The sequence below is a fragment of the Enoplosus armatus genome, chromosome 18, assembly GCF_043641665.1.
Source record: "Enoplosus armatus isolate fEnoArm2 chromosome 18, fEnoArm2.hap1, whole genome shotgun sequence".
Taxonomy (NCBI): domain Eukaryota; kingdom Metazoa; phylum Chordata; class Actinopteri; order Centrarchiformes; family Enoplosidae; genus Enoplosus; species Enoplosus armatus.
The window spans coordinates 2,081,443-2,094,320 of NC_092197.1; the positions used below are offsets into that span (position 1 = coordinate 2,081,443).

Below are 12,878 nucleotides of genomic sequence, written 5' to 3' on the forward strand. Positions count from 1 at the left end.
GACCCAGAGGTAGAAAGTAACTACACAAAGTACATTTACTCGAGTAATACTTCTACTTCACCACATCTCAGATGGAAATATTGTACTTTTCACTCCACTACATTTATCTGGCGGCTGTAGTTACTTTGCACATCATCAGTTAATAAAACATGATGGACTGGATCAGAATAAACTGGCCAACAGTATATAAAGTGGTTCAATCAGCTCAACCAGCTGCATTAAAATGCTTCATGTATTAGTCCAATGAGTCAGACAGGAGCCATTCTGCTCCATCATTTTACTGTAGATACATAAGAACATGTTGATGATAATACTTGTGTACTTTCTCTTGAGGAAGATTTTGAATGCAGGACTTTTTTTTTTTAGCCACGCTAGCGGCGGTCCAGACTGAAATACCTCAACAATGTTCGGATGGGTTACCATGAAAATGCTGTACAGACATTCATGATCCCCAGAGGAAAAACCTAAACTTTTCATCTAGCGCCATCATCAGTTTGCACCAGCTGTACTTTGTGTTTACTGCTAATTGGCTAATGTTGGCATACTAATGCGCTAAACTAAGACGGCGAAGACTGCAAACATCATGCCTGCTAAATATGTTAGCACGCTGACGGTAGCATTTAGCTCGATTTTTCAAATGGCAAACATTAGCCGCTTCCAGCTTCTCGAATGTGAGGATTTGCTGTTTCCTTTGCTTATTAAATGACAGGAGAGAGAATATATTTTTGGGGGGTTTTGGACTGTTGGTCGGACAAAACAAGCAAATTTGAATAGTGTAAATTTTTTGTGTTCAAACAAAAAGATGAAAATCGACTGTTAGCTGACTTTAAAGGCCGGGATATGAATAGAAAACCAAGAGTTGTGGCAAATGTTTGCACAACTGTTGAATGTAACTGAGTACATTTACTAAAGTGCTGTCATGTGCAATTTTGTTGTACTTGTATTTTACTTGAGTATTTCCATTTTATGCTACTTCACACTTACACCGTACTACAATTCAGTGAAAATTTTTTACTTTTAACTCCACTCCATTTATTTAACTTCAGTTACTATTATTGATAATAATAATAATCGAACTAGCTCCGCCTTCACCAGCTGCAGCGTTGCAGTGCTGAACACGTGAACACGCTGAGCTGCGATCATCTCTGTACACAGTTTACTTTCAACGAGCTGCTGTAAGTAAACTGTTGATGTTGTGTCAGGAGGGAGGGATTAGTCACATGACGGCGCCCCCGGGGCAGATGTGGAGTCAGTCAGCGACTACACTAACAACGCAAGCTGCACTTTGATGCTACAGATGAGCACATTAGTTTCTTTTAGCACGAGTACGAGGGCGGGGGGGCAGTTTCCCATGACGTTCTACGTGACTCATTTGAAAAGCTCATCGGTTTGCCTCAAAACAACGTGAAGAACTTTAGAAAACTATTTATTGAACGTTGGAGCAGCATTTCAGAGCCAACAACGACAACTGAAATTGAGATTTAATGGCAACAAAAAGAAAATGCACTGCTAACTGGACAAGTGAGCTGGCCAGTCAGCCATAACACACACACACGAGCCACATCCTTTTTTTTTTATTGATGTAGCTCCTGTAACAGCACAGACGACGCTACAAAACTACAAATCAGTTCTCAGAAAACAAACTGACATGTAAAGTGACAGTTTCTCTCTGGCACATCGGGTAGATTCAGCTCTGTTTCTCCTCGTCAGCTTTTTGGTAAACGCACTTGTTTTCTTGCCGAGAGTTAGACGAGAAGATCGATACCGCTCTCATATCTGTCAGTTAGCTTAGCTTAGCATAAAGAAACTGGGGGAGAGAGCGCCAGGCTAGCTGTTTCCCCCCGTTTCCATTCTTTATGCTAAGCTAAGCTAACAGTCTCCTGAAAATGTTGGACTCTTTGATCTCAGGTGGAAAAAAAGGATCTCTCGTCGTGACTTTGTCTACCTGCCGAGTGTTAACGTCCTCGTGAGCCAACTGGCTGATAAAAACACCAGCAAGTCCAGTTCTTCTTAAGGTCTTTGGGGTTCATCTAAAGCTTTGACACGAAGTTAAAACTGTTTAACTACCTCATGAAACTAAAACAAAAGTAGTGAACAGATCGACCTCATCGCGTCATCTCGTTCACGTCTTCTCCTCCATCAGGGGTCGTCCCTCTAAGGTCATATATCTGATGATCCCTCCAATGTTTCCACAATATGTCGTGGGCTCAGTTCTTTGTATACAGGACAGATGTCAGATGTACAGGCTCAGAAAACATGACCTAGATCAGTGGTTCCCAACCTTTCAGCTGGAAGAAGCATTTAGATCCTTCAAGTGAAAGTAAAGTAAAAAAAAAGAAGTGTACTTTAGTATGAAAGTGTCAGCAGCAAAATGTAAAGTATCCAAAGTAAAAGTACTCTGGATTATTATCACTGATGCATTAACCTGTGAGGAGCATTTTAACGTTGCAGCTATTTAATTAAATGTGTATAAAGGTTTATAACTGAACCAATGATCATTGATTAATCTGCAGATTATTTTCTTGATTAAATCAATTAATTGTTGAATTGTTTAATATTCAAATTCACTAGTATTTAATGACAAATAAAGCAGCATTATCAAAATAGCTGCCTATTCATTTTCTGTCACTCGACTAACTGCATTAGTTAAAATACTGGAGTAAAAGTACAAGTACCACACAATAGTACTTCAGTACAATAATGGAGTAAATGTGCTAAGTTGTGTTTGACCTACTAGTTTCAGTCAGAACACCTGAGTCAGGTGTCACAGCTGACTCAGGTCGGTGGGAGGAGCCACCTGTCACAGCTGACAGCTTATTGGTTGTTGTGGCCATAAATAAACTAAAGCTCCGCCTCACTTTGCAATCCAAATGTAGTTTATTTTTTAGTTTATGTGTGGAGATATATATATATATATTATATTAGAAGTACCCCCTGAGGTAAAAGTACCTCTGGTTGGGAATCACTGACCTCGATAACACGGGGTGGGGGGGGGGGGGGGGGTGTTAAACATGCTTCCTGTCCCTCCCTAACAGCTTCCTGTCAGAGGGCATGAGTTGGCTTCTGTTTTTCCAACATCGATCAGAAAAAGCAACATTAGCGGTCATCTTCGTCGTCCTGACTCATCTTCAGTGTTAGTTTTGGAAACTATTCAGAAATCATGTTCATAAAAACATTTCAGCATTTTACTTTAGATAACAGATAAAAAGGATTTAGGAAAACACGACAAAGTCTGGTCATAACTCTCCTTTACACAAAGCAAACGTTTGTCTTCGTCCAGCTCTCACAGCGACGTCTTTAGACTTTAAAGACGTATAAAGACGTCAGACAGACGCTGATAAGAAGTACTACTACAGGGTATCAGACTGGGCACAAATGAACATCATTTTGATCAAATAAATATTCATGACCAAAATAGATTCTCTTTAGATTTGGAAACAACAGATTTACATCACACAGTTGAGTTGCTGTGTCTTTAATGTTCTCCACTTCTCTTCTTGCGGGAGCTACATTACGTTAAGGTGGGAAGCTGTGCAGGTAAATATTATCACTATTTACTGGTCAAGAAGTTGAGCCTCTGCTATCGAGCCTTCGTGTCTCCTCCGAGCGCTTTCATTGACGTAGACGCATGTTAACAACAGGACAGCCATGAACACGTGTCCACGCTGAGAGGCAGCGAAAGTTTCTAGTGTGTTCCAGTAGATTTTACTTCCTTTGCCTACTTCCTCTTCCTGCCCCGGCCTCTCCTGCCTCTGCCAGACGAGGGTCCGGCTCCTGCCGAGCCCAGAGCGCCGTCCGACGGGCTGGCTCCGATGTTGATCTGTCCCTCCTGGATTTCACTGCGAGCCTCCGGAGGCAGGTGTTCGATCTGCTGCTGCGCCTCCAGATAAAACATCACGTCTCTCAGCTGCTCCTGCAGCTCTCCTATCGCCACGTCCTTACGGTCGCCTGGAGGACAACGCCACGCAAAGAGATGGGAAATACATCACATCCAGCAGTTACAGAGCAACATGATCCTGAATCCATGTGACAATGAAGCGCTGAGAGAACAGTCAAGATAAACAATGAGCTGAAACTCTACAAAGCTCCGTCAGAACCGAGAGGAGGTTCATCACTACGAGCCTTCGTCTTCACATCATCATTTGACGCTTTAATATATCAGAAGGAAGCATCACCCAGTTACTGATGGATGTCCAGCTCCCTTAACTCATAAACCCAAGTTAACAGTACAAACCCTTTGCTTGACACACTTCCATGATATATTCTATATTATATAGTCTATACGCCCCCTCACTGCTGGCCTCGGGGTCTCTGCAGCCACACAGCTGTGTGAACTTTCTGTCGACTCAAGAGACTGAAATAAACATTTAAACTCTCTCTTGCACTTACATCCTGTATGGTGTTCAGATCTTAGAGGGAAACGACGCTGCGGCTGCCTCATCAGATTATTTTACAGAAACACTGCGATAGTTTGTGCACCAGAGCGCACTGACAGCTTGATGCTTTTTAGCCGCGTTAGCAGCGAAGCTGCAGGGATGGAAATGTTGGCCGGTCGCTCCAGACTGAAACATCAACAACTATCAGACGGACCGCCATGAAATGTGGTTCAGACGTTCATGTTGAACTGTAATAACTTGGTTGATCCTTTGACTTTTCAACTAGCGCCATCATCAGGTCGCCTTTTTAACATTTGGTTTATTTGGACTAAACTCCTGCAAAACTGATGACAAATGTTAGCATGCTAACACGCTAAACTAAGATGGTGAACATGGGAAACATTACACCTGCTAAACGCCAGCATGTTAGCATGTTGACGTTAGCATGTAGCTCAAAGCACTGTCTTAGATCTTCGATCTTTGTCACAAGACTTCATTAATCACCTTTATCGTTTATGTCAAGACACGCCGACATGGTCAAATGAATGGTTCTGATGTAACAGTGAAGTTGTTAAAAGAAGAATAATGAAGTTCTGACTTCCACGTGTGTCTTTTGCCGCCCAAAACAAGAAATCTTCTGGAAAACCTTCACAGTGCAGTGCAACGGAAGCTAAACTCTGACTGCAGTCACTTAAAAATAACACACACTTCACTCCCGTGTGAACAGGAAACATGTGGTAACTATAAAAGCGTTTACATCGACTCCAACAGGACGCACATACGGAGCTGTGGACGAAACTCTCAGATCCCGCTCATCAAAACAAGTGAAATGTCACAAAGTGTGCGAGTGCCTCCCACATAAACACATGCAGCTGTGAACACTTGTTTAAACAATCCTCATCCTCAGAGCTGAAGGAAAAATACAGGTATGTCTAAACTGCAGGCCCAAAGTTTCCATTCAGACCTCCAGCCTGACATTTGCGTTGCCCTCGGGGCAGAGTGGAGAGGAAAACCTTCCAGGGCTGAAATGTCAGTGTGAGTTGCTCTCATGATGGTGGTGGAAGCACTTGTTAGGTAACTCTTACAAAGATTCTGAAGAGTTTCTTTAACTTCTGCGCTTCCTGCAGCCACAAACGGCTTGCTGTCCAGCTGAAATTTGTTTATGATTTGCAAATATTACCGTGTAAAAGAGGAAGTACAAAATGACTGCTGGCAAGAACAAAAATAACCCGTGTAGCTTCAGGCACGTATGACCCTTTATCTACGGGAGTTCTGCCATATTCTGAGCTGTGCTGATTAAACCAGCGACAGACCAGCTGACGAGACCAGTGCGGTACGTCGAGACGTCCCGACCCCGATCTTATTTTAATGGATCAGGATCAGCTGTTCTCCTCAGCGTCGGCCCGCAGTGTGAACACGTGTGTAAAAATGATTCTACATTTATGTAAATATAACTGGATTGGACTCAAATCAGCAGATACCAAACAGTAAGGGACACATCTTGTGGTATGTTCTCCTATGAAGATATTACTATCAATACATGTTGATATTTACAGCATTTAAACACTGAAAACTATTGTGTTGCTGACTGACCGGCTGCCCCCCCCTCACCCCCCCCGTCCCTCTCTCACCGCTCTCCTTTCCTTTGCGTTCCTCCTCTGCCAGCTGGGACTGCAGCTGCGCCTGATTGGCTCTCAGACAGCGGTTCATCTCCTGCTCCTCCTTCAGCTCTTGGCTCAGCTTCACCACCCGACTGCTCAGCTGAGTGCACCTGAACACACCAGACACAGAGCACCTGAACACACCAGACACAGAGCACCTGAACGCACCAGACACAGAGCGGCTGAGTGTCGGCAGGTTCTCCCTCAGACTCGTCGCTGGAAGTCTTGAAGGATTTACGACGACGTGGCTCTGCTGTAATAAGCCTCAGCTTTCCGTTAGAACACTTTAAACAGCCGGCATTTTAACTTGTCAGAACAGGAAAAGCAGATGTGGCACTAACGATGTTAATGTGAGCATGCACAATACAAAAGCCCTGGGACTGACGCACCTAATTAATGTCATCAATTACACCTGTGCTTTACCTGTCTGGACGAGTCAGACTGTCTGCTGGGAAAAATGCTGCACCGCTGCACAGAAATACGTCTAAAATACGAGTCAAATCACACTGACTCTGTCTTCAGTTGGGATATTCTGTCCCACTTCATTGTCCCAATTAAAACAAACAGTGGCGGTTGAAACATCCCTCTGTAGTCTGAAATAAGGCTGAACACCCGGCGTAAAACACCTGGGAGATGCTGGGTGTGTTCAAATACAGAAGAATATAACTACAACTTACTTTTAATTACTTTACTTCCCAATACTTTTAAAGCGTATTTGAATCTTTTAGCTGTCTTCTGTAAAACACCTTGAGCTGCATTTTGCTTTTATTAAAGACGCCTTCTCCGAAAATCTTCAACGCTTCCACGCAACTACAATAGATTACACTAACAGACTTTTTTACAGTAAATCTCACGTCACATCATCACCGTTTCTTTATACTGTGAACATTTTGCACATCCTTTTCATTTTAAAATATATGTTTCTATTTCATATTCATGCCTCTTGACTTTTACAGTACTTTTCTTTTGTCTTACTTTGTTTATTTTGACTGAGAGCGACGCGTCAGTCTTCACCTACTTTTTCTCGATGCCCTGCTTCTCTTTGCTCATGTCTCCGAACCGTCGCTCCAGGTTATCACAGCGCTCCAGGGTCTCCTTAAATTTAGCCTTCATGTTGTTTATCTGACGGAGATAGAAGACACATTTGATCAGAAACCAAAAACAAGACAATAAAGTGGAAGCTATTCAGAGACTTCAGCTCTCAGCACCTCCTCTGCCGTCTCCTTCTCCAGATGAACGATCTTATTCTCCCAGTAAATCCTTTGAGACTCCAGTTGACTCGTCAGCAGATACGAGTACTGCACACATGGAGAATTCATTACAACATTTCAGTCTTGATTTAACAAACAAAGCAACAAAAAACTAAACGCTCACCTCCAGTTGAAGTGCATCGATTTTCTCAGCGTGGCAGGTGTCGCCCTCACATTCATACTGCACCATCTTCCCGTCAGTCTTACTGGCCACCAGCCGATGCACGTAGTTATCTGTAACCACACAGATCACCGCGGGCCGCTCACTTAGAGAGACAAAAACCTCCACAAACATCATGGAAAGGTCATCCCACCGGATTAAAGCTCAAACAATCAACTCATATCTAGATGCCGTCATTGTTTGTTTGCTGGTTCTTTAAGGATTTGCTGCTTTATATTACTGTTCAGACAAGACAAGCAATCTGAATACATCACATCTGGCTCTGGGAACTAACAAAAGGTCATTTTCTCTATTTTCTGACATTTGGTTGACCACATGGATTAACTGAGAAAATAATCTCTACGTTGGATCCCATTTGACATCTCTGGGTGAGAACATGGCGTCAAAGGAAGGTTTGATAACCTGCAGATGGGAGAAAATTATCCCCCAATATTTTCTTTAGATGTTTTCTTTATTCACGACTTAAAGCTGCATCAACATTGTTTCCAACATTATTCTGACTGTAATGTGAAGGGGACTGCTTACCATAATATATAACCTCCAGTGACTTTTAACCTCCTTTAGCTCCATGTTTTGGTCGTGTGGCACGTTTACTGTATCGATCATCAGCCTCGTTCACCTGCTTACATTCATTAAGTGGCCAGAAACACGACTTGTACCTCCACCAGGTCCAGGATCAAGACTGAACTCTGAATCTTGACTTATGAGCCAACATGGACGAGAAGTCCTTAAAGAGCTCGGAGGAATAGAGATGCGGGGTGTGCTGGCAGACATCTGTTTGCTAACACATTAACTTTATAAAGGTTGTGATTAACAGACTGTTTAGGTATTCTTCTGCCCTCTAGTGGCCGACATTGATTAAAGCAGCTAAAACAGCCATAAACTGCAATTTACTATGACCATCCCGTGCCTGTTCACACAAACATCCACACGAGTTCAGTACCTCCTGCGTAGTCCCAGACCCGGTGGTTGGTGAGCTGCATAGCGTAAGTATGCTGTGTTTCCTCGAAGTGCTTGTAGGCATGCCGGCTGACGTAGCGTCCGCATCCGATGTGCCCGCAGATCAAACAAATCCACAGGTTCTACAGAGAAAAGAGCGACGAGGTGAGACAAGGTTCGGTCACAGACAAAAGCTGAAGTGAACTAAAAGAAGATCCAGAGTTAGTTAGAGATCAGTTACCTCCTGCACGCCACACTCAAAGCACTTGTTCTCTTCCACTGGTTCTGGTGTTTGACAGTACCTGCACACAGGACACCTGGAAACAGAGCACACATTCATCTATTGTCTAACCTGCGTGCAGAGGTCCTTTGTGAACCAGAAGAATGCATGTAAAGAGGGGGACAGACACAAACAACACATGACATGAAGCCCGGAGAAACAACCAGCGGACTAAGAATCAGGTGAGAGAGCATGTGATGTGAAGGTTCTTTTATTTATGTGGTTTTATATTTAAATCAATCTCATGAACTGTTGGCAGTGTGGCGTGTGTGTGTGTGTGTGTGTGTGTGTGTGTGTGTGTGTGTGTGTGTGTGTGTGTGTGTGTGTGTGTGTGCGTGTGTGTGTGTCTACACAACTCACGAGGCATCTTCCCACCGCTGGAGACACTGGCTGTGAAAGCTGTGGTTGCAGAGAGTAGTGAGGATGCCGTTAACGGACTCGTCCATCCTCTCCAGGCACACGGTGCACTTTGGCAGCTCGGTCAGCTCCATCACCGGCAGACTGGCTCCCTGAGGGGGGGGGGGGGGCAACAATCAAAAACCAAAACATATTCAGTTTACAACGATAAAAAAACAGAGCAAGTCCTCACATTGTCTCACACATCTGCCTGAAAAACGACCCTTTAAATCAACTGATTATCAAAATTGTTGCTGATTATTTTTCTGTTTACTGTTTAATCGACTAATTGCTAATTGCTCTAGCAAATGGTTACATTTTAAGAATAAATTGGGGGGTCTGTTCTTAAAGACTGATTAGAGAACCACCGGAGAATGTGTGTATTTACCTCTTCAGACTTTATAACCTCTGCCCGCTCCACGTAGACCAGCTGGCACACTGCGTCCTCTATGGAGTTGAACTGGCGGCCATTACACGCTGTGTAAAAGCTGTCTGCGTCTGCCTGAACGAAGACAGAGAAGAAAAAAAGCAGCATTAAATCAGACAGTGCCTATGGTCGGAAATATGCTACGAGGCATTAGAGGCGCAAACCTCCACATACATTACAAAGACTCCAAAGTCTGAAGCTGCAAACTGACCGCCCATGAATGTGATGACGTAATGCTGTTCAGCAGCCGACTGGGAAGTCCTGCCTGAACGTCCCTCCAGAACATGAACACAGAACAGCAGCTATGGCTGACAAAATCTACTGATCTTTAGGCAAAGATGGGCACTGACGTTCAAACAAACCTGCACAAGTGAAAAACTGTCTAATCGCGATTATGCCGAGATCTTACCTGCGTACAGAACTTGATCAGAACCATGTACTGGTTCGGGGTAGAGTCCCGTATGATCTTCATGTGCTCCATGACATCATTAAAAGGTGCCAGAAGCTTCATGAGGTCATGGCTGGTCATGGTCGCGGGGACAGTCAGGATGCACACCATCGCGCTGCGTCTCACGTCTTCAGTCAGTGATGTCATTTTGCTGCAACAGGACAAACATCCTGTGTTGGAACAGCTGATAACGTCTGAAGCAAAGAATAAACACGTCAGATGTGACTCACTTGGTCTTGTAGAGGTGCATGATACCGTGGATGATCTCCACTGAGGGGTTCCCACTGAAGAAAGAGATCTGGTCCGGCAGCTGCTTGGAGGGGGAGTCAGGAGCAGCTCCCGTCGCCTCGCTGTTGTCCTGCGAACCCTCAGAGACCCCCTGACTGTCTGCTTCAGGCTTAGCAGCCTGAGGGTCACTGTTCTGCCCTGCTGAACCTCCGGAGTCTTCACCTCCTCCTTTATCTGGAGTGAAAGTCCAGTAGTTACAAAACTGCATATAACTTTAGATGTGTTTGCCAATAGTCTACATTTTTGTTAATGTCAACAAATCCCATGAAAAAACTAAACCAACATTGTGTTTGTTAGTCTGGTAGTAAATTCCAACTTCCTGTCTGTGGCTCTCAGCTCCAAGAACACTGGTTCCTACTGAAAATTCCTAAATTCCTAAAACAGCTGCTCACTGTAGTGCATTTGTTGGGGACTATTCCCCCAACCTTATTTTTTCTTATTATCTTAGTATTTGTGGCAGCAGGACGTCGCACGTGAGATTTACTCAAAATTAACTACAGTACAGTGTCACCCAGTGTGACTCATTGATGAGATAGTTTTTGGACACTAATACATATATAAAATATTGCCAGTCTTCTCCTTTATCGGCTAGTTTACGACAGACTCTAATCTGATCATGAACTCTGCCTGGAACATTGAAGAACGATGCAACTATTGTTCCCTTCCAGCTTGTTGGTTTTAGAGCTTTCTGCATCATGCATGTGCTTACCTGGGCTGGGCTCAAAGGTTTCTATAACCATGTCCCCCATGGCTCTGCTGCCAATGTGCTGGTGGAGTACGGCTGCTCGTTCCAGATCCGTCTTTCCACCCAGAGTGTGTTTGGCTACACCCAGAGCTTTCTCCTGCAGCTCCTCATCTGACATGCCTTCAACTGCAGACGAGAGCAGAGACACAGAGACAAGCCTGTGAGCTCTAACGGACAAACTGGACCGCCAAGTGTCCCAACACAACGGGTATACATGACTCAGTTAGCCTAATTCAATAAATAATGTCTACTTTTGCTAACAACGAAGTGGCTAACAGTAGATAGAAGGATCTTCAGTCTGAACGCTTTCACTTGTCACTGCCGGTTAGCTTCCTGGCTAACTCAACACAAACGCAGCGACTTTAACGTTAACGTTGTTCGAAACTCGACTCACCAGCTGAGTACTGGAAACCTTGTGGAGAAGGAGACTGGTCGGCTAATTCCAGACGGATAACGACCAGAGACACACTCATGTGTTATAAAAGACACGGACACTTTTACAAAGAACAAAACAACCCGGTGACAGCTAGCTAAACCAGCTACACGTCCAGCTAGCTAGATGACGAGAAAGCTAGATAGCTAACGACTAAATATAACTTATATAAGCTAACGCCTTTTAGTTCAGGACTATCGGTGTTTTACTATAAACACAAACATCACATTTGTGTTTTGATAGCTAATACGTTCTAACTATCCAAGACTTCGGCTAGCTACCATATCTCTGTGTTCACAGCTGTTTCTAGCAAGTTACTCTTCTTCGTGTACAAATTGAACCAGCAATAATTAACCCGCTGTGTGTTGCTGCCACCTACAGGGACGAACTGTGCACTGCACCCGGTAGAATTGGAAATTGCCTCAAACATTTAATTGGTTTCTTCTATAAAAGGACAAAAGGCTAATTTGTGACCAGGGTCCTTAAACTTGGAACTCACAGCCTAAAGATCATATATTTCACAACAAGGTCCATTTAGTAGCTGTTCTGGTGCTTTTGATCGTATCATATGATCTTCCTCAGAAATTTGCTCAGTTTAAATTTTAGTTCAAATTCTCATTTTTTCTGAGCACTTTAAGGACTTCTCATGCATGTTGGATAAAATGCTGATATCAAAATAATTGATTGGTTGAAAACATCGAAAGTAAGATTGATTTTTAAGCGTTTATGGTCAATTAGTTATTTTTGGATCTAAATGTCAAAAAATCTAGTTGCTCAGTATGTTTGGGAAATAGTGGAATTCAAACTACAAATTCAGACAGGTTTCCTCTGAATTTCAGCCCCATCATGATCATTTCCAGGAAATGTTGTAGTGAAAGATTCCACCTGTGTGCTCAGTAATGGTTAAATTTAGCCATAAATTGCACAAGATTTTAGCAAAAATCTAATTATTGCGGCCTTTCTTTACTTCCATTCAACTCTGAATCCATCAACAGCTCAGACTTTTATTATAACCACCTGTCGAAGTGGGTTTTGTTCCTCACAAATAAAACACTGAGGACACAACTTGTTGTTGTTTTCTTGTTCATTATCGATAAATCTACAGATTATTTTCCTAATGAATCCATTGATAGTTGCACGTTCATTTTCTCTGTCTATAAACTCATCGTTGCAGCTCTATAACTTTTAAAATAAAGACAATTTAAAATAAAAGTAGACGTCAAAACATTTCACAACCACATTTTCACATTTACTTTTTTTTATTTAAAAAAAGCTTTGACATTCCAGTGTTTCTGTTTTCCATTTTCTAACAAAAGAAGGTGGTGAGATGACGCTCCAGATTGTCAACCATCATTCTGAACCTCAACAACAACAACAGCAACAACAACAACACATGCAGTCAGATCACATCTTCTCTGCAGCCGCGGATCCACTCAAACAGATGGGCTCGAGTC

The 12,878-nt window shown here is 43.1% G+C and overlaps 1 protein-coding gene across 2 annotated transcripts; it reads right to left on the minus strand.

Moving 5' to 3' along the window:
* Positions 1-3,459: 3,459 nt before the first annotated feature.
* brap (BRCA1 associated protein) lies at positions 3,460-11,624 on the minus strand. 2 transcript variants are annotated; one of them, XM_070924584.1, is made up of 13 exons: positions 11,386-11,624; positions 10,956-11,117; positions 10,189-10,420; positions 9,920-10,109; positions 9,472-9,585; positions 9,048-9,196; positions 8,649-8,724; positions 8,412-8,550; positions 7,412-7,521; positions 7,246-7,335; positions 7,056-7,159; positions 6,008-6,147; positions 3,460-3,948 (listed from the first exon to the last, which is right to left on the minus strand). In XM_070924584.1, exons 1-13 carry the CDS (start codon positions 11,462-11,464, stop codon positions 3,719-3,721), a joined length of 1,815 nt encoding a protein of 604 aa, XP_070780685.1. In that variant the 5' UTR covers positions 11,465-11,624; the 3' UTR covers positions 3,460-3,718. The 2 variants fall into 2 exon arrangements, with proteins under 2 accessions (XP_070780685.1, XP_070780686.1); XM_070924585.1 differs by having other exon boundaries at positions 10,189-10,384; positions 10,956-11,111; positions 11,377-11,624.
* Between the last annotated feature and the right edge of the window lie 1,254 nt (positions 11,625-12,878).

Bases quoted from the DNA above. Each gene is read 5' to 3' on its own strand.
- brap (XM_070924584.1), bottom strand. From the start codon at position 11,464: ATGAGTGTGTCTCTGGTCGTTATCCGTCTGGAATTAGCCGACCAGTCT. The intron at 7,336-7,411 runs GTGAGCGTTTAG...CCATGTGTGCAG, and splicing joins TCGATGCACTTCAACTGGAG to TACTCGTATCTGCTGACGAG. The intron at 6,148-7,055 runs GTAGGTGAAGAC...TGGTGTGTTCAG, and splicing joins AAGCAGGGCATCGAGAAAAA to GTGCACTCAGCTGAGCAGTC.